The sequence below is a fragment of the Lutra lutra genome, chromosome 5 (genome assembly GCF_902655055.1).
Source record: "Lutra lutra chromosome 5, mLutLut1.2, whole genome shotgun sequence".
NCBI classification, from domain to species: Eukaryota; Metazoa; Chordata; class Mammalia; order Carnivora; family Mustelidae; genus Lutra; species Lutra lutra.
The window spans coordinates 79,703,086-79,720,272 of record NC_062282.1 but is presented as its reverse complement, the minus strand read 5'-3'; the positions used below and the strand labels follow the sequence as shown (position 1 = coordinate 79,720,272).

The 17,187-nt window shown below is 44.8% G+C and overlaps 2 protein-coding genes across 3 annotated transcripts; both read right to left on the bottom strand.

Moving 5' to 3' along the window:
- Nucleotides 1-380: 380 nt before the first annotated feature.
- On the bottom strand, nucleotides 381-4,459 carry LOC125099975 (protocadherin beta-10-like). Its single transcript, XM_047729660.1, has one exon. The coding sequence runs from the start codon at nucleotides 3,528-3,530 to the stop codon at nucleotides 1,134-1,136; it is 2,397 nt and encodes a 798-aa protein (XP_047585616.1). The 5' UTR covers nucleotides 3,531-4,459; the 3' UTR covers nucleotides 381-1,133.
- Nucleotides 4,460-4,714: 255 nt separating this feature from the next.
- Nucleotides 4,715-17,057, bottom strand: LOC125099977 (protocadherin beta-16-like). 2 transcript variants are annotated; one of them, XM_047729664.1, is made up of 2 exons: nucleotides 16,559-17,057; nucleotides 4,715-8,186 (listed from the first exon to the last, which is right to left on the bottom strand). In XM_047729664.1, exons 1-2 carry the CDS (start codon nucleotides 16,678-16,680, stop codon nucleotides 5,921-5,923), a joined length of 2,388 nt encoding a protein of 795 aa, XP_047585620.1. In that variant the 5' UTR covers nucleotides 16,681-17,057; the 3' UTR covers nucleotides 4,715-5,920. The 2 variants fall into 2 exon arrangements, with proteins under 2 accessions (XP_047585620.1, XP_047585619.1); XM_047729663.1 differs by lacking the exon at nucleotides 4,715-8,186 and having other exon boundaries at nucleotides 13,762-17,047.
- Nucleotides 17,058-17,187: the final 130 nt, after the last annotated feature.

The following is a 17,187-nucleotide window of genomic DNA, read 5'->3' as shown; positions in this document are numbered from 1 at the left end:
GTTGGAAAGTAAGAAATTGAAATCCTTTTTCATCACAGGAATAAGTGATTTAAGCATAAAAGTCAATATTATGATTCACTGGTATAAAAATATTACTTAGAAATATTGAGATCAATTCTAGATAAACTACTCTGTAGGAGGGGCATGGAGACTGAAGAATTTATTGTTTTTCTTCATGACTTTTAGTTCACCTTGATTTTAAATTCTCTTTTTTTAAAATATTTTATTTCTTTGACAGAAAGACAGCAAGAGAAGAAACACAAGCAGGGGGAGTGGGAGAGGGAGAAGCAGACTCTGCTAGAGCAGGCAGCATAATTCAGCGCTCCATCCCAAAACCCTGGGATCATGACCTGAGCTAGAGGCAGATGCTTAAGGACTGAGCCCCTCAAGCACCCCTGATTTTAAATTTTCTTAACAACTAAAATAAATTTACAGAATGAAATGAAAAGTGACTAGCTTTCCAACAATCCACCAATATTCTCACAAAATTTTTCAAAATGTTTTTATTTTCATTTTCATGCAGATTATTACATTTCCTTGGAATTGTAAGACATGACCTATTTTACATGTGTCAGCAAAAGTGAACACTAAAAAACTGTAAGAGTAGTGTGTTTAAGGAAAATGAAGTAATAATATGACTACAAGATATCTTATGAGCCCAATATCACTCACAAAATGACCTCACTGTGTCATGAGCACAGTAATAGAGAAATATTTCTTTTTAAATGCTTGATGACATGGTTCTTAAAAATATGATTAAATAGAATGTTAGATAAGGTCAGAAGTGAAGGTATGTCTTCTTACATGAAGGAAGTACAAGGTGATTAGGATCAAGAGGTTAGTCTATGAAATACACTAGGAGAAAAGTAAAAACTTGTTCTCTAGCTAAGAAATAATAACTAAATCCTTGCACATTTTGAAATAATTGAACCTTAAAATTATTATTTAGAAAAGGATGCTAATTAAAGCTAGCTATTGATTAAGGGGAAGAAGGATGAAATAACGTTGTAAAACAGATAGACAGCACTTAAAATTAGTCTTGAACCGGCACAATAACTAGGAGTTTTGATAGTAAACTAATAGGGATATTACAGTACAACACGTAAAAGTAAATGAAAATATAAAAAGAATTTTTACTGAAAATTAAATCCAAAGCTATTAAGAAAGGTGGGATTTTCTTCACTATTCCTCCCAGAGCTCTGCGCCTGGATATTGGGGATAATGGGTTTGAGGAACTTGAACTCATTGGTCCCAGATCCTCCCCTCAGGCACACCTCATACTGGTAGCTGTGGGACAGGGTCCCCGCGCCGCTGACGTCCACCAGGTGGCCCGGAAACGGGCCCTCGGGCACCGAGCAGCCGCCCCCCGACGCCGCCCGGCTCCTCCTGCACAGCCGCACCGCCACGAACACCAGCACCGAGAACAGGAAGAGCGACGACACGGACGCCAAGGCCACCACCAGGTAGACGGTGAGCGGGTCGGCGCGGGCCTCGGCCGCCGCCGCGTCCGGCAGCGGCAGGTAGGGCTGCGAGAAGCCGTCCACCAGCAGCACGTGCAGCGTGACGCTGGCCGACAGCGGCGGCTCGCCGTGGTCCCGGACCAGCACCAGCAGCCTGTGCTTGACGGCGTCGCGCTCGCTCAGCGGCCGCGCCGTGCGCACCTCGCCGTTGTGCGCCCACACGCCGAACAGCCCGGGCTCCGTGGCCTTGAGCAGCTGGTACGACAGCCAGGCGTTCTGGCCCGAGTCGCCGTCCACCGCCACCACCTTGGCCACCAGGTAGCCCGCCTCGGCCGCCCGCGGCACCAGCTCGGTGCAGGGCGCCGAGCCGTTCTGCAGCGGGTACAGCACGAAGGGCGCGTTGTCGTTGGCGTCCGCCACCAGCACGCGCACCAGCGCCTGGCTGCTGAGCGCCGGCGAGCCGCGGTCGGCCGCGCCCACGCGGAACTCGAACGCCTGCAGCGCCTCGAAATCCAGCGACCTGAGCGCGAACAGCTGCCCGTTGTCCGCGTTGATGGACACCAGCGAGCCCAGCGGCAGCTGCGGGTCGTGGGGCGGCAGCAGCGAGTAGGTGACCTGGGCGTTGGCGCCCGAGTCTCTGTCGGTGGCGCTCACGCTGCCGATGTGCAGCGCGGGGCTGTTGTTCTCGCGGACGCGCAGGGTGTAGGACGTCTGGCTGAAGGTCGGGGCGTTGTCGTTGACGTCGGACACCGTCACCGTTAGGTTGTGCTGGGTTTTCAGCCTGGGGGTCCCCAGGTCGGTGACGGTGATGGTGATGTTGTACTCGGCCTGGCTCTCTCTGTCTAGCCCTCCTTTTGTCATTAGGATGTAGAAATTTTCCACAGAAGGTTTTAGAAGGAATGGCAGATTATCTTGAATGTAGCAAAGCATCTTTCCATTTTCTCCAGAATCTCTGTCTTTAATTCTAAAAACAGCGAGTACCGTCTCAGGAGAGTTCTCAGCAACATAGTTGGAAAGTGATGATATGATCAGTTCAGGGGGATTGTCATTGACGTCTAATACCTCCACCAAAACTGTACATGTTGCAGTAAGGCCCCCTCCATCCATTGCCTGTATACTTATTTTGTAAGACTTTATTAGCTCATAATCAAGCAACACTATGAGAACAATTTCCCCAGAAAAAGGATTGACTTGAAAGGTTGTTCGTATATCTTCGGAAGCATCAAAAAGTGAATAGGATATGTCTGCATTGACTCCAGAATCTATATCTCCTGCAGAGACTTTTGCAATAAGAGATCCTACTGCGCTGTTCTCTGGGGTCTGGGTCTCATAGATTATCTGAGAAAACTGGGGGGCATTATCATTGATGTCCAGGATCACAATTCGTATTGTCGTGGTCCCAGACCTGGGTGGAGTCCCACCATCCAGTGCTGTGAGTGTTAAACTGAGCTCATGCTGCTTCTCCCGATCCAGTGCCTTATCCAACACTAGCTCTGGATATATCATGCCTTCATCACTGTCACTAATTTTAATATGGAAAAAAGGGTTCAAGTTGATGGTGTAGCTTTGGATACCATTAAGTCCTCCATCTGCATCTTCTGCTCTTTCTAGTCGAAATGCTGTCCCTTCAGCTGTACTTTCTAATATTTTTAAGACTGTCTCTTGGTCCCGAAACGTTGGTGAATGATCATTTATGTCTCTGACCCTCAGTTCAGCCCGGTAAATCTGAAAGGGCTTATCCATTAAAATTTGGAAATATAGCATACAGGGCTCCGTGAGGCCACACAGCTTCTCTCGGTCCAGTTTCTCATTGGTAAGCAAATCTCCAGTCTGAGAATCCAGGAGCAGGTGTTGTTTGTTGTCATCAGAGACCACCCGGGCTCCCCTTGCAACCAACTCCTGGTCTCCTAGCCCCAGATCTTTTGCCAGATTGACAACAAATGATCCTCTCTCTGTTTCCTCTGTTACCGAATATCGTCCAAACCCAGAACCTGCCAAGGATACTCCCCCAAACAGAAAAAGAAATAGGACTTGCCTTTGTCTTGGGCAGCACAACGTTCCAGCCTCCATTGTTTCTTCAGAACACCTCTTTTGTCAATGTTGGTCACAGTCACGCTCCCAGCATAAAGAACCAGCAGTAGCAATCCCCAGACCTACGCCATGCAGGGGTCTGGGTTTTTTTTCCTTTCCCAGTCTAGGGCCACTGCAGGTTTTCTCCCAGCTTATCTGGCCTGATCTTCCTTTTCTGTTAATGACTTCCGCAGCATTCCCAGTTCAGGGTGGGTGTGTTTTTTGTTTTTGTTGTTTTCTTTTTTCTCTTTAGCCTGCAGCGCCACCGCGTGGTCTCCAACAGACTCAAATAGCTATACCCAATGTGTATGTGCATATTTGGAATTTTTTTTCTTTAGTGACTCATTTAAATATTTTGTTTTTCTTCTCTTTTTGTTAGTTTTTTAGAAAGCAATGTTGAGATAGAGTACTATTCACATTGTTGAGATTTTTCACTGCTTCATAGGAAAAGTTAAAAACTCAACACTTGGAAAATGTTTCTAGCTGCCAACTGTCCACCTCATCATTCAACCTTTAGCTCTGTAGTAAGTCTTTCACTCCTGACACTATTCCCATGCAATGTCATGAACCAAAGGGAAAATAGTGGTGATGTCTAGGACCACCAAAATAACAGATTTTACTTTTCTAAAAGCATATGGCATAAAACAACAGATTTTACTGTTCCAAAAACATTGACCAAAACTGACAAAAGAAACTTGTTTCACACATTCTTCAACAATTTTTTTCAAAATCTAATTACATTGCCTAAATAGATTCATTCATAAGAAGAAATTAGACTGTCCCTCCTCTGTGCTCCCATAAAAACTTGTATAATTTGCCCTGTGAATATTATTGCTTCCTTTTTCACTTCAATCTGCCCCTTCTTCAGGCCAGTCTGTCCTTATGTAAGGAAGGAAACTATGTCTTAGTCATCTTAGGTTTGCAAATCTGACACCCAGTGCTTGCTGTATTAAGACATGGGTAAGGGGCACCTGGGTGGCTCAGTGGGTTAAGCCGCTGCCTTCGGCTCAGGTCATGATCTCAGAGTCCTGAGATCGAGCCCCGCATCGGGCTCTCTGCTCAGCAGGGAGCCTGCTTCCTCCTCTCTCTGCCTGCCTCTCTGCCTGCTTGTGATCTCTCTGTCAAATAAATAAATAAAATCTTTAAAAAAAAAAGACATGGGTAAATAAACTCTATTTAGTAGGCTATGAAACAACTTTCAGTGCCTTAAATCCTAACCATTTGAAAACTATTCTTTCACTCATTCTTAGCAATTTCTGTTTCCTTTCTTTTATATGTCTTTGTTTTTCTGGTATTAGCTTTAAAATTACTTACAGAATTAAAGAAGGACTGATCTTTATTTTAAGGACCCTCTTAATTAAAATCTGGTGGGATCTAATTTCTTTGTGCCAAATATAAGGGAGGAGAAAAAGAAACCACCCTAACACCTATCTGAACACTACTGAAAGAACAGCAGGGTAACATCTGCCTCATAGAGAATTTTATTCAAAGGCCTAATATCTAGAAAGAAGCTCTATTTTTCCCATAAGCTAGGGATACAGCTTAAATTAAGGGATATTGTACAGGGAAAGGGCTAAATACTGCCAAAATCTCTAATTGCTGAACATAAAAGCCACGCCATACAAAACTCTGATGACTTATTGTTTTTTTTCCAACTGAATGGGACTCTGTTGTTAGCCATTAAAAACTTAACATGGATCCCTGATATTTTTCCTCCAGAATTTAAAACTACAAAAATATTAAATATTTCTACACGATGCTATGGAACACCTAAACTTTGCTTTTTTGTCTCCAAACTTAAACATATACACACACTCATTATCTTACAGAGGTGATTCTTCTTATTTTAGAAAAGACTTATTAGAGGTTTATGTATCATATCACACAACAGAAATATTTTAAATATGCAGGTACCAATACAGGGAAAATAGAACTTAAAAAAATAATATAGGTCTTAAAATTTGCTGTAATAAAAACTGAGGTCGATAAACCAAAAAAAAAAAAAAAAGTTTTAGAGGAAAAGAGAATACCAAACAATACATAGATCACAGGCAGATTATTTTAATAACTAAACAAGTTCTAGGAAAACTAAAATGAAAAAGAAGTACGAAGTCAATAAAGATATTTATAAAGTGGAAAAATGTTAATGATGCCATCTTTGATGGTAGAGCCTATTTCACTTATTGGGATTCCACTGAAAAATATTTCAATGGCTAAAATATGAAGGAAAGGAAATTTGTGAAGGTAGGCATAAAACTGGAAGTTGAAGATGAGCCAAATAGAGAAAATTAAACACCGCCTTATTGGTGGTGGTGAGCATAACCGATTTAGTTAATCAAGAAAAAATATTAGAAGTTAATGTGCGTATTAAATAGGTTCCCAGCAAATAATTATATCCCAAAACTATTTCGGAAGGAGGAATTTTCTTCTACTTCCCTTCCTGTGCTCTGAAACTGCAGATTAGGGATAATGGGCTTGAGGAGCTTGAATTCACCGGTTCCGGAGCCTCCCCTCAGACACACGTCATACTGGTAGCTGTGAGACAGGGTCCCCGCGCCGCTGACGTCCACCATGTGGCCCGGAAACGGACCCTCGGGCACCGAGCAGCCGCCCCCCGACGCCGCCCGGCTCCTCCTGCACAGCCGCACCGCCACGAACACCAGCACCGAGAACAGGAAGAGCGACGACACGGACGCCAAGGCCACCACCAGGTAGACGGTGAGCGGGTCGGCGCGGGCCTCGGCCGCCGCCGCGTCCGGCAGCGGCAGGTAGGGCTGCGAGAAGCCGTCCACCAGCAGCACGTGCAGCGTGACGCTGGCCGACAGCGGCGGCTCGCCGTGGTCCCGGACCAGCACCAGCAGCCTGTGCTGGACGGCGTCGCGCTCGCTCAGCGGCCGCGCCGTGCGCACCTCGCCGTTGTGCGCCCACACGCCGAACAGCCCGGGCTCCGTGGCCTTGAGCAGCTGGTACGACAGCCAGGCGTTCTGGCCCGAGTCGCCGTCCACCGCCACCACCTTGGCCACCAGGTAGCCCGCCTCGGCCGCCCGCGGCACCAGCTCGGTGCAGGGCGCCGAGCCGTTCTGCAGCGGGTACAGCACGAAGGGCGCGTTGTCGTTGGCGTCCGCCACCAGCACGCGCACCAGCGCCTGGCTGCTGAGCGCCGGCGAGCCGCGGTCGGCCGCGCCCACGCGGAACTCGAACGCCTGCAGCGCCTCGAAATCCAGCGACCTGAGCGCGAACAGCTGCCCGTTGTCCGCGTTGATGGACACCAGCGAGCCCAGCGGCAGCTGCGGGTCGTGGGGCGGCAGCAGCGAGTAGGTGACCTGGGCGTTGGCGCCCGAGTCTCTGTCGGTGGCGCTCACGCTGCCGATGTGCAGCGCGGGGCTGTTGTTCTCGAGGACGCGCAGGGTGTAGGACGTCTGGCTGAAGGTCGGGGCGTTGTCGTTGACGTCGGACACCGTCACCGTTAGGTTGTGCTGAGTTTTCAGCCTGGGGGTCCCCAGGTCGGTGACGGTGATGGTGATGTTGTACTCGGCTCTTTCTTCTCTGTCTAGTGCTCTCTCTGTTACCAAGGTGTAAAAGTTCTTGACTGAAGCTTTTAGAAGAAAGGGAAGGTCATCCTGGATGGAGGAAATGGTCTTCCCGTTGTCCCCAGAGTCAGGATCTGAAACCCTGAAAACAGCAACTACAATCTCAGGTGAGTTCTCTGGGATGGGGCTCGTAAGTGCAGACAGGGTCACTTCTGGAGGATTATCATTCACATCCACCACTTGGAGGAGAAGAGTGCATTTTCCTGAAAGACCTCCCCCATCAGTAGCCTTGATGTCTACTTCATAAGATAGAACTGTTTCAAAATCTACTTGTTTTTGCAGTCGAATTTCTCCTGTTACAGGATTTACTTCCAAAGTTTTGCTAATATCTTCTGAAGGCTGGAAGAGTGTGTAGGATATTTTTCCATAGGCTCCGCTGTCTAAATCGCTGGCAGAAACAGTGACAACCAGGGAGCCTACAGGACTGTTCTCAGGAATATGCACCTTGTAGATGGGCTGCCCAAACTCAGGGGCGTTATCGTTGCTGTCCACCACTTCTACACGCACCTGCGCTGTCCCATACCGAGGTGGAGAGCCGCCATCCAGCACTGTCAAGGTTAATACGATTTCAGGCTCTTCCTCCCTGTCCAGCTCTTCTTTCAACACCAGCTCAGGGTACATTCTGCCATCACTGCGTTTCCGGGTTAGAACCTCAAAATGGGAGTTGGGGCTGATTTTATAGTTTTGAACACTGTTGCTTCCTACATCCAAGTCCAGAGCATTACTCAGAGGGAATGTAATTCCTAAAGGACTGTTTTCCGGTATTTTTAGAATCATTTCTCTTTCAGTGAACACAGGAGAATGGTCATTTATGTCTTCCACCCTCAGTTCAGCCTGAAATATCTCTAAGGGTTTTTCCATTAACAATTGGAAATACAGTAAGCAAGGCTCAATTGGACCGCATAGCTCCTCTCGATCTAGTTTCTCATTTATGAGCAAATCCCCAGTCTGAACCTTTAGCTGCAAATACTCTTTGTTGCCTTGAGAAATGATCCGAGCTCCGCGGGTGGACAGCTCTGTCAATCCTAACCCCAGATCTTTTCCTAGATTTGCCACAAAGGACCCTCTCTCCATTTCTTCCGCTACTGAATAGGGCTCTAACTCGGCACCCACCCGAGACATACTCAGCAAAACAAAGAAAACATGGACTTGCCTTTGTCTCAGAAAATGCAACCATCCAATCTCCATTGCTCTTCATGAAAATTTGGTTCAGAGAAGCTTCCTGGATGCCTGGGATCTTGGTAGACTGGTACTGCTGTCCAGATATCAAGACTATGCCACTAAATAGAGTTTTAAAGAGATTTCAGATTCACTTCTGCTGTGGCTAAGAAAACCATTCTTAGCTTCCAGGCAGTGTGAATTGTTTGGCTGGATACTGGAGCTGCACAGGCAATTCTGTTTTCCATCATTTAACCTGCAGCGCCACCATGTGTTCTCACTGAATCTTATTTTCTATGGAATTCTCCTGAATGTACCGAATAAGCTGTGTAAAATGTGTTCTGTAACATAAAATACTGATTTCTATTTTCAGGTGGTTTTTGTGTGTGTATTCAGGTAGAGCTCTGTGTTGTTGCACAGGAGTAATACAAGAGCAAATTATCACTTAGCTTACCATTTAAAACTGCTGAGATTTAATGATTGAATAAAATAACATTTAAGTTGAAAAGAATATACATTTAGGAGCAAATGTTTTTAAAGTAACATGGGAAGAGTTTCATGAGTACATTGTTTTCATGGTACATATTATAGAATTGCAAATGAGTAGAGACTGCAAAATTGCAATTAGTGTCAGTTCTAAAGAGAGTTTTAACCAATGCCTTATTAAAATCACACACTTCCTCTTTACAACACCTAAGCCTGAGAGCTGTTTCTGCCATTTCCAACTCATTGGAAAATTACTTCCCAAATAGGTAGTGGATAGATTGCAAGGTTGGGTCTGTCATTCTTTTGAATGATTCTTCTTCTTCTTCTTCTTCTTTTGGATTGGATTCATTTTTTAAAAAATGACAAGAATAATTTGTTATATTCCTTTTTAAAAAGCTTTAATGAGATGTAATTCACATACCATACATTTCATTCATTTAAAGTGTACAATTCAGTGGCTTTTAGTGTATTCAGGGTAGTATATCCATCATCATAGTCAATTTTATTTTTTAAAAAAGATTTTATTTATTTGAGAGAGAGCACACACAAGCGGGGGTGGGTGGGGTTGGGAGGGGCAGAGGGAGAAGCAGGGTCCCTGCTGGGCTCCATTCCAGGACTCTGGGGTCATGACCTGAGCCAAAGGCTTATGCTTAACCAGCTGAGCCACCCCCGCAACACACCAGAGTCAATTTTAGAACACTTTCATCATCCCACAAAATCCATACGCCCCCTATTCTACTATCCCTCCTGTGCTAAGCCCTAATCAACAATTAATTGTCCTGCAGAGACAGAGGCCTGAGCCCTAATCAATAACTTTGTAGACTTCCTTATTCTGGACTTTCATATGAATGGAATAATATGTGGAGTTTTGTTACCAGATTCTTTCTTTCTTTTTTTTTTCTTAAAGATTTTATTTATTTATTTGACAGAGAGAAATCACAAGTAAGCAGAGAGGCACGCAGAGAGAGAGGAGGAAGCAGGCTCCCTGCTGAGCAGAAAGCCCGATGTGGGGCTCGAACCCAGGACCTGGGATCATGACCTGAGCCAAAGGCAGCGGCTTAACCCACTGAGCCACCCAGGCGCCCCACCAGATTCTTTCATTTAGCATGTTTTCAAGGTGCATCCAAGTTATAGCAAGTATCAGAACTTCATTCCTTTCTATGGATGAGTATTATCCCATTGTATGATATATCACATTTTGATTATCCATTCATCTGTTGATCAACATTTGGGTTGTTTCCACCTTTGGGTTCTTCAGAGTAAAACAGCTGCAATCATATACAAATGTTTGCGTGGACATAAATTTTCATTTCTCTGGGAGTAGAACTGCTAATTCATATGGTAACTCTGTATTTTCCAAAGTGGCTGTACCATTTTCATTCCCACCAACAATCTATCAGCATTACAGTTTTTCCACATCCTCCCAACACTTGTTATCTGACTTGTTAAAAAAGATTTTAGTTATTTGTTTGTTTGTTTGTTTGTTTAGAGACAGCACACACATGCACACGTGTGCATGAGCCAGGGAAAGGGCAGAAGGAGAGGGAGAGAGAGAATCACAAGCAACTCTGCTGAGTGTGGAGCCTGAGCAGGGCTCCATCTCACCACCCTGAGATCATGACCTGAGCTGAAATTAAGAGTCTGATTCTCTACTAACCAAACCACCCAGGCACCCCATCTGACTGATCCAATAAGGCACCCCATGTCTTTTTGATTCTAGTGGGTATGAAGTAGTATCTCATTATCATTTTGATTCACATTTCTCTGATGACTACTGGTATTGAACTTATTGTCCATTTGAATCTCTTCCTTAGAGAAACATCTATTCAGATCTTTGTCCACTTTAAAACTGGGTTATTTGCATTTTCATAATTGAATTGTAAGAATTCTTTGTATATTCTAGATATAAGTCCTTTAAGTGCACTTAAAGGACTTTGCACTCATTTGCTCAGGTTTTACATTTTTATAATTTGGATCTAACTGCAGTAAGGTTCATATCTTTCAATGCAGTATTTTTCTTAATGCTTTTTCTTAATGTTAAATACTTTGGGGTTAAAGAGTCTAATTAATGAACCCTAAACTCCTGTTATAAAGGCTTTATTTGTCTTCCTTTGGCCACCAGTGATACTGCTAAACTGGATAATTTTCTCCCAAGCAGACAATCTGTGGTAGGGAAGAATAATGGCCATCCACCCAGACATCCTAATTCCCCAGATCTGTAAATATGTATCTTACATGGCAAAAGAGCATTGATAGATGTAATTAAGTAGAGGATCTTATGAAGGGAAGATTATCTTGGATCATCTGGGTGAGACAAACTTTTGCTGGCTATGGTCAGAGAAATTACGAATATGGAAGAATTGGTTTAAGAGAAACAATGTTGGGTCAGATGACCTTCAGATCAGGTCATGATCCCAGGGTCCTGGGATTGAGCCCCACTTCAGGCTCCATTTCTCCCTTTCTCTCTGCCACTTCCCCTGCTTGTGGTCGTTTGGGCTCTCTCTTGTCAAAATATAGACATAAAAATACATAGAATCTCTTTTTAAAAAGTGAGAGAGATACAATGTTGTTGGCTTTGAGGATGGATGAAAGGGGCTATGAGCAAAGTAATGCAGGCAGCATATACAAGCTGGAAAAGACAAAAAAAATGGATTTATGTCTTGAGCCACCATAAAGATATGCACTCTTGCCAACACTTTGATTTAGACCAGTAACACCCATATCAGACACCTAAAAAACTGCAAGGTAATATATATTTTGTTGTTTTAAGCAACTATGTTTGTAGTAATTTTTATAGCAGCAATGGGAAACTAACACATACACAAGAATGGATATTCATGCATCCAACAGCTGTCTCTACAACAATTTATCACTCTGCAGGAATAGTACTATCACAGCATTTGCTGGAAAATGTCTGATTCAGCTTTGGTGAATCATCCTTTCAGAATAAAGTCATTAATGACCCCCTAAATCTCTTTCCAACATAATTTTTGAGGAGTTGCCAAAGACATGTGGTTAATTTTAACAGAAAGTAGCTAAAGCCTATCCATTTCATTCCTACTAAATTCCCAGATTCTCTAAATTATTCAGTGAAAAAATTCCTCCACACCATTGCCTATACTTTTCTGAAAGTAGTCTTTTCACTTAAAATTAATACTAGAAATATCAATTGCTTCCAAACAATAGTGTGCTAAAATGAATACAGTATATTTAATTTGAATAAGGTACTTAGAAAAAAAAATGTATATAGTAAAGTGAATTTCCACTTCCTAAGGAAAATGAAAAATTAAGATTGACAGAAAACAGACTGAAGACATAGTACAAGAAATTCAAGAAATATAACCATAGATTAATTCTATTCCTCATTCAAGGCATTCATATCTGCAATAATGAATGTGATATGCTGAAAAGATAAAGGAAAATGATCAGACTGTTTTGCTCCTAATGAAGATTAATTGTGCTGTCTGACCCAGCTTATTTAAGTCAGTGCTTCTATAAGAAGTTTGGATCTACTGGTCCAGAGTAATGTTTTGCTCTAGAGTAAAGAAACAAGTACAAATTATGCACTCAAAGTTACATTTCTGCATAGGAGTTCAGTTCATGGAATAGATGAATTTCATTTTCCTTAGTTAAAAAGACAATGCTACCTGCCTGCCATTATAACACATGGATTAAGAACTGAAGTATTACATTCAAATAGAATGTATTTCAAATTTTTCCTTTCATTACTTTAGAATTGTTAGCAAGTTACTAACCTTTCTAAACTTCAGTTTTCTCATATGTAAAAGAGGGTACTATGCCAACTCCCCTGGCATAGGATTAAATAATGAAAGTAAAGCACTGTACTCTACTACTTTTTCTGTACTCTACTTTTAACTAATTTAGAAACCAAGAACAAGAGCTTGAAATTATCAGTTCTATCAAACTATACACTTAATATCTGTGCATTGTACTATACTGAATAACATTTTAATAAAAGAAACCTTACTGTTAAAGCTTTAGGATTGGAATCCACTGGAGGTAGCTCAAAATCTAAAATGATGGTGGGTTAATGAGACAGAAGTTCCTTTATTTCTCAAGTAAAAAAAAAAAGCTCAGAAGTACGTACTCAGGGATGATATGATGACTCCATAATACCAGAGATCCTCATCTCTTTTAAGTTTATTCTATACTGACTTGTCTTTGTACATTATTCCCATCCTTAGTATTACTTTATGGTCCAACAAGGCTAATTGTGTTCCAGCTACGACTTACACATTCCTGGCTATAAGGAGAAGTTAGAGAAGGACTTCTCTAACTAAACAGCCTTCTTGGAAGTCTCCTACAACATGTGTATATACATTCCATTGGCAATAAAATAGTCAAATACTCCATTCCACTGCCAGGGTAAGAAAATGTATTCTTTTGAATAAACATACTAATGCCCTCCATGAAATTTGGGACCTGTTATTAAGGAAGAAAGATCAATGGATTTGGGTGGCCACTGCATTTTCTGTCACACATGCTCAATGTTTCTCAGAAAAAGTCAATTTGGGGCGCCTGGGTGGCTCAGTGGGTTAAGCCGCTGCCTTCGGCTCAGGTCATGATCCTAGGGTCCTGGGTTCAAGCCCCACATCGGGCTTTCTGCTCAGCAGGGAGCCTGCTTCCTCCTCTCTCTCTGCCTGCCTCTCTGCCTACTTGTGATTTCTCTCTGTCAAATAAATAAATAAAATCTTTAAAAAAAAAAGAAAAAGTCAATTTTACTACTATGCTATTTCATGTCACTGGATAAATATAATGTAGCTACTTCCCCTGTTAACAGCAATGACACTAAATGGAAGGCAATAAAATAATTACATAAAATTAACACTAGTATATATTTTTTAAAGATTTTATTTATTTATTACACAGAGAGAGATCACAAGTAGGCAGAGAGGCAGGCAGAGAGAGAGAGAGGAGGAAGCAGGTTCTCTGCTGAGCAGAGAGCCCGACGCGGGACTCGATCCCAGGACCCTGAGATCATGACCTGAGCCGAAGGCAGAGGCTTAACCCACTGAGCCACCCAGGTGCCCCTTAACACTAGTATATTAATGAAAGGAAGCACAGTTAGTATATTTTAAAAGAAAACAATTATCAGAGTGAAGAGCTATGAGAGCAGAATAAAGCAAGAACCAGATTCTCACTGTACCAGGTATTTCCTTGCCCATTAGGCATACTTCGTGTTAGTGTCTTACTGCTCTTATTTACCTAACGATTTAAAATAAAAACTTAAGGAAATACAATTGGTCACATAGAATAAATTTTCCGCTGCTTTCCTAATCTATTCCAAAGCTATTCTACAAGAATTTGTACAACTACTGACTTCATTAGTGTTTTGAGAGCAAAATTAGGACCATGCATATTCTTATAAGAAAGGGATACTTTTTTTTTAAAAACAAAGGAGTAATATAAGAAAATTTGCAGGCAGTGAGATTTAAAAATTCTTAATAGGTTGCCAGAAAATCCATATCTTGAATTTACCAATTTTAAATATCTGTAATGGGGGGGAAAAAAAGTCACTGAATACTAAAACCAAAGTTGGGGTTTTCTTCTGCTGGCCCAGGGGAGTGGCCCTGGAAATTGGGCATGAAAGGCTTGAGGAACTTGAAGTCATTGGTCCCAGATCCTCCCCTCAGGCACACCTCATACTGGTAGCTGTGGGACAGGGTCCCCGCGCCGCTGACGTCGACCAGGTGGCCCGGAAACGGGCCCTCGGGCACCGAGCAGCCGCCCCCCGACGCCGCCCGGCTCCTCCTGCACAGCCGCACCGCCACGAACACCAGCACCGAGAACAGGAAGAGCGACGACACGGACGCCAAGGCCACCACCAGGTAGACGGTGAGCGGGTCGGCGCGGGCCTCGGCCGCCGCCGCGTCCGGCAGCGGCAGGTAGGGCTGCGAGAAGCCGTCCACCAGCAGCACGTGCAGCGTGACGCTGGCCGACAGCGGCGGCTCGCCGTGGTCCCGGACCAGCACCAGCAGCCTGTGCTTGACGGCGTCGCGCTCGCTCAGCGGCCGCGCCGTGCGCACCTCGCCGTTGTGCGCCCACACGCCGAACAGCCCGGGCTCCGTGGCCTTGAGCAGCTGGTACGACAGCCAGGCGTTCTGGCCCGAGTCGCCGTCCACCGCCACCACCTTGGCCACCAGGTAGCCCGCCTCGGCCGCCCGCGGCACCAGCTCGGTGCAGGGCGCCGAGCCGTTCTGCAGCGGGTACAGCACGAAGGGCGCGTTGTCGTTGGCGTCCGCCACCAGCACGCGCACCAGCGCCTGGCTGCTGAGCGCCGGCGAGCCGCGGTCGGCCGCGCCCACGCGGAACTCGAACGCCTGCAGCGCCTCGAAATCCAGCGACCTGAGCGCGAACAGCTGCCCGTTGTCCGCGTTGATGGACACCAGCGAGCCCAGCGGCAGCTGCGGGTCGTGGGGCGGCAGCAGCGAGTAGGTGACCTGGGCGTTGGCGCCCGAGTCTCTGTCGGTGGCGCTCACGCTGCCGATGTGCAGCGCGGGGCTGTTGTTCTCGCGGACGCGCAGGGTGTAGGTCGTCTGGCTGAAGGTCGGGGCGTTGTCGTTGACGTCGGACACCGTCACCGTTAGGTTGAGCTGGGTTTTCAGCCTGGGGGTCCCCAAGTCAGTGAACGTGATGGTGATGTTGTACTCCTCTCTGCTCTCTCTGTCCAGCGGTCCCTCTGTTACTAGGGTGTAAAAATTTTCCAAGGAAGATTTCAGAAGAAAGGGTAGATCGTCCTGAATGGAGCAATTTATTTTCCCGTTTACTTCCGAATCAAGGTCTGAAACACTGAGAACTGCAACCACAGCTTCAGGAGAGTTCTCAGGTATGTGTCTAGTAAACGCAGACAGGGTGACTTCTGGGGCATTGTCGTTCACATCCGTAACTTGAATCAGAACGGTGCATTTTCCAGAGAGGCTGCCGCCATCTCTGGCTTCGATATTGACCTCATAGAACTGTATTCTTTCGAAATCAAGCTGTTTTTTCAGTCGAATTTCTCCTGTCTCAGGGTGGATCTCAAAGGTTTTGCAGATCTCCTCAGAAGCTTGGAAAAGTGAATAGAAAATCTCTCCATTGACTCCTGTGTCTACATCTGTAGCAGAGACTGTGACAATCAGGAAGCCAATGGGACTGTCCTCAGGAATCTGCACCCTGTATAGAGGCTGCTCAAATTCAGGGGCATTATCATTGATGTCCAGGACTTCAATGTAGATCTGAGCGATGCCAGACAAGGGTGGAGAGCCACCATCCTGAGCTGTAAGGGTTAACCTGAGCTCAGGTTCCTGCTCCCGATCTAGCACTTTGTCCAGCACCAGTTCAGGATATTTGCTGCCATCGCTGCGATTGCGGGTAAGGACCCGAAAGTAGGAATTGGGGCTAATTACATAGTTCTTAATATTATTTCGGCCCACGTCCACATCCTGAGCGTTCTTCAGTGGAAATGTAGTTCCAGGTGGACTGCTCTCTGGTATTTTTAGCAACATATCTCTGTCTATGAATACTGGGGAATGGTCATTGATATCTATTACTTGTAACTCAGCTTGAAAAAACTCTAAGGGATTTTCTAGCAATACCTGGAAACGCAGCACACACGGGTCTGTGTGACTGCACAATTCCTCCCGGTCCAGTTTTTCATTTAGCAACAAATCTCCACTTTCCCGATCAAGAAGCAAATGTAGTTTGTTCCCTTTGGAAATGACCCTAGCTCCCCGCTTGGAGAGTTCCCTCTGACCCAGACCCAGGTCCTTTGCTAAATTGGTTACAAATGATGGCCCTTCAGTTTCCTCCACCACAGAATAGCGCCTAGGTTCCAAACCTGCCTGAGATAAGCCCAGTAGGAGAAAGAATAAAAGGACTTGCCTTTGTCTGCAAATGAGCTTCCCGCTGGTCTCCATTGTTCTTGTCTTGTAAAGCCTCCCTGGAAGGTGGTTCTGCAGAACTGTAAAGACTTCAGAATCCAAGATTGTGGCTCTTTCCCAAGATACCTCGGAAATATTCCAGTGAGTGGTCCTATCAGAGGACTCAGACCTCCCAGCCCTCCCTCCCGTGGCCTCCAAGTTTCCCGTGGGCTTCCAGGTTCTGCTGCGTAGTTTTGCCTGTTAATGGAACTGTAGCTGCAGTGCTCGTTTGTACCTTCTTATCCTGCAGCGCCACCAGGCGTCGTCATAGGATCTTACATTTTCTGGGATGAAAACAGATGCTTTATTCCTAACTCTTGCCTGTGTATACTATACGGAGCCTTACCTTTACTATCCCTATACTTTATGGTGTAGACAATTGTCTGAGGGCCACACAAGAGGAAAAAACACTACTAGGTACTTTCTACTTTTCTCCTTTCAGCAAAAAGAAAATATTTATGTAACAGCCTACCTGAGAGAATATATTCAGAAAATTCTTTAAAA

Coding starts and splice junctions, on each gene's coding strand:
- LOC125099975 (XM_047729660.1), bottom strand. CDS start 3,530: ATGGAGGCTGGAACGTTGTGCTGCCCAAGACAAAGGCAAGTCCTATTT.
- LOC125099977 (XM_047729664.1), bottom strand. CDS start 16,680: ATGGAGACCAGCGGGAAGCTCATTTGCAGACAAAGGCAAGTCCTTTTA. Junction 8,187..16,558: donor GTGGTGGAGGAAACTGAAGG/GCCATCATTTGT, acceptor AGAAATGGAGAG/AGGGTCCTTTGTGGCAAATC.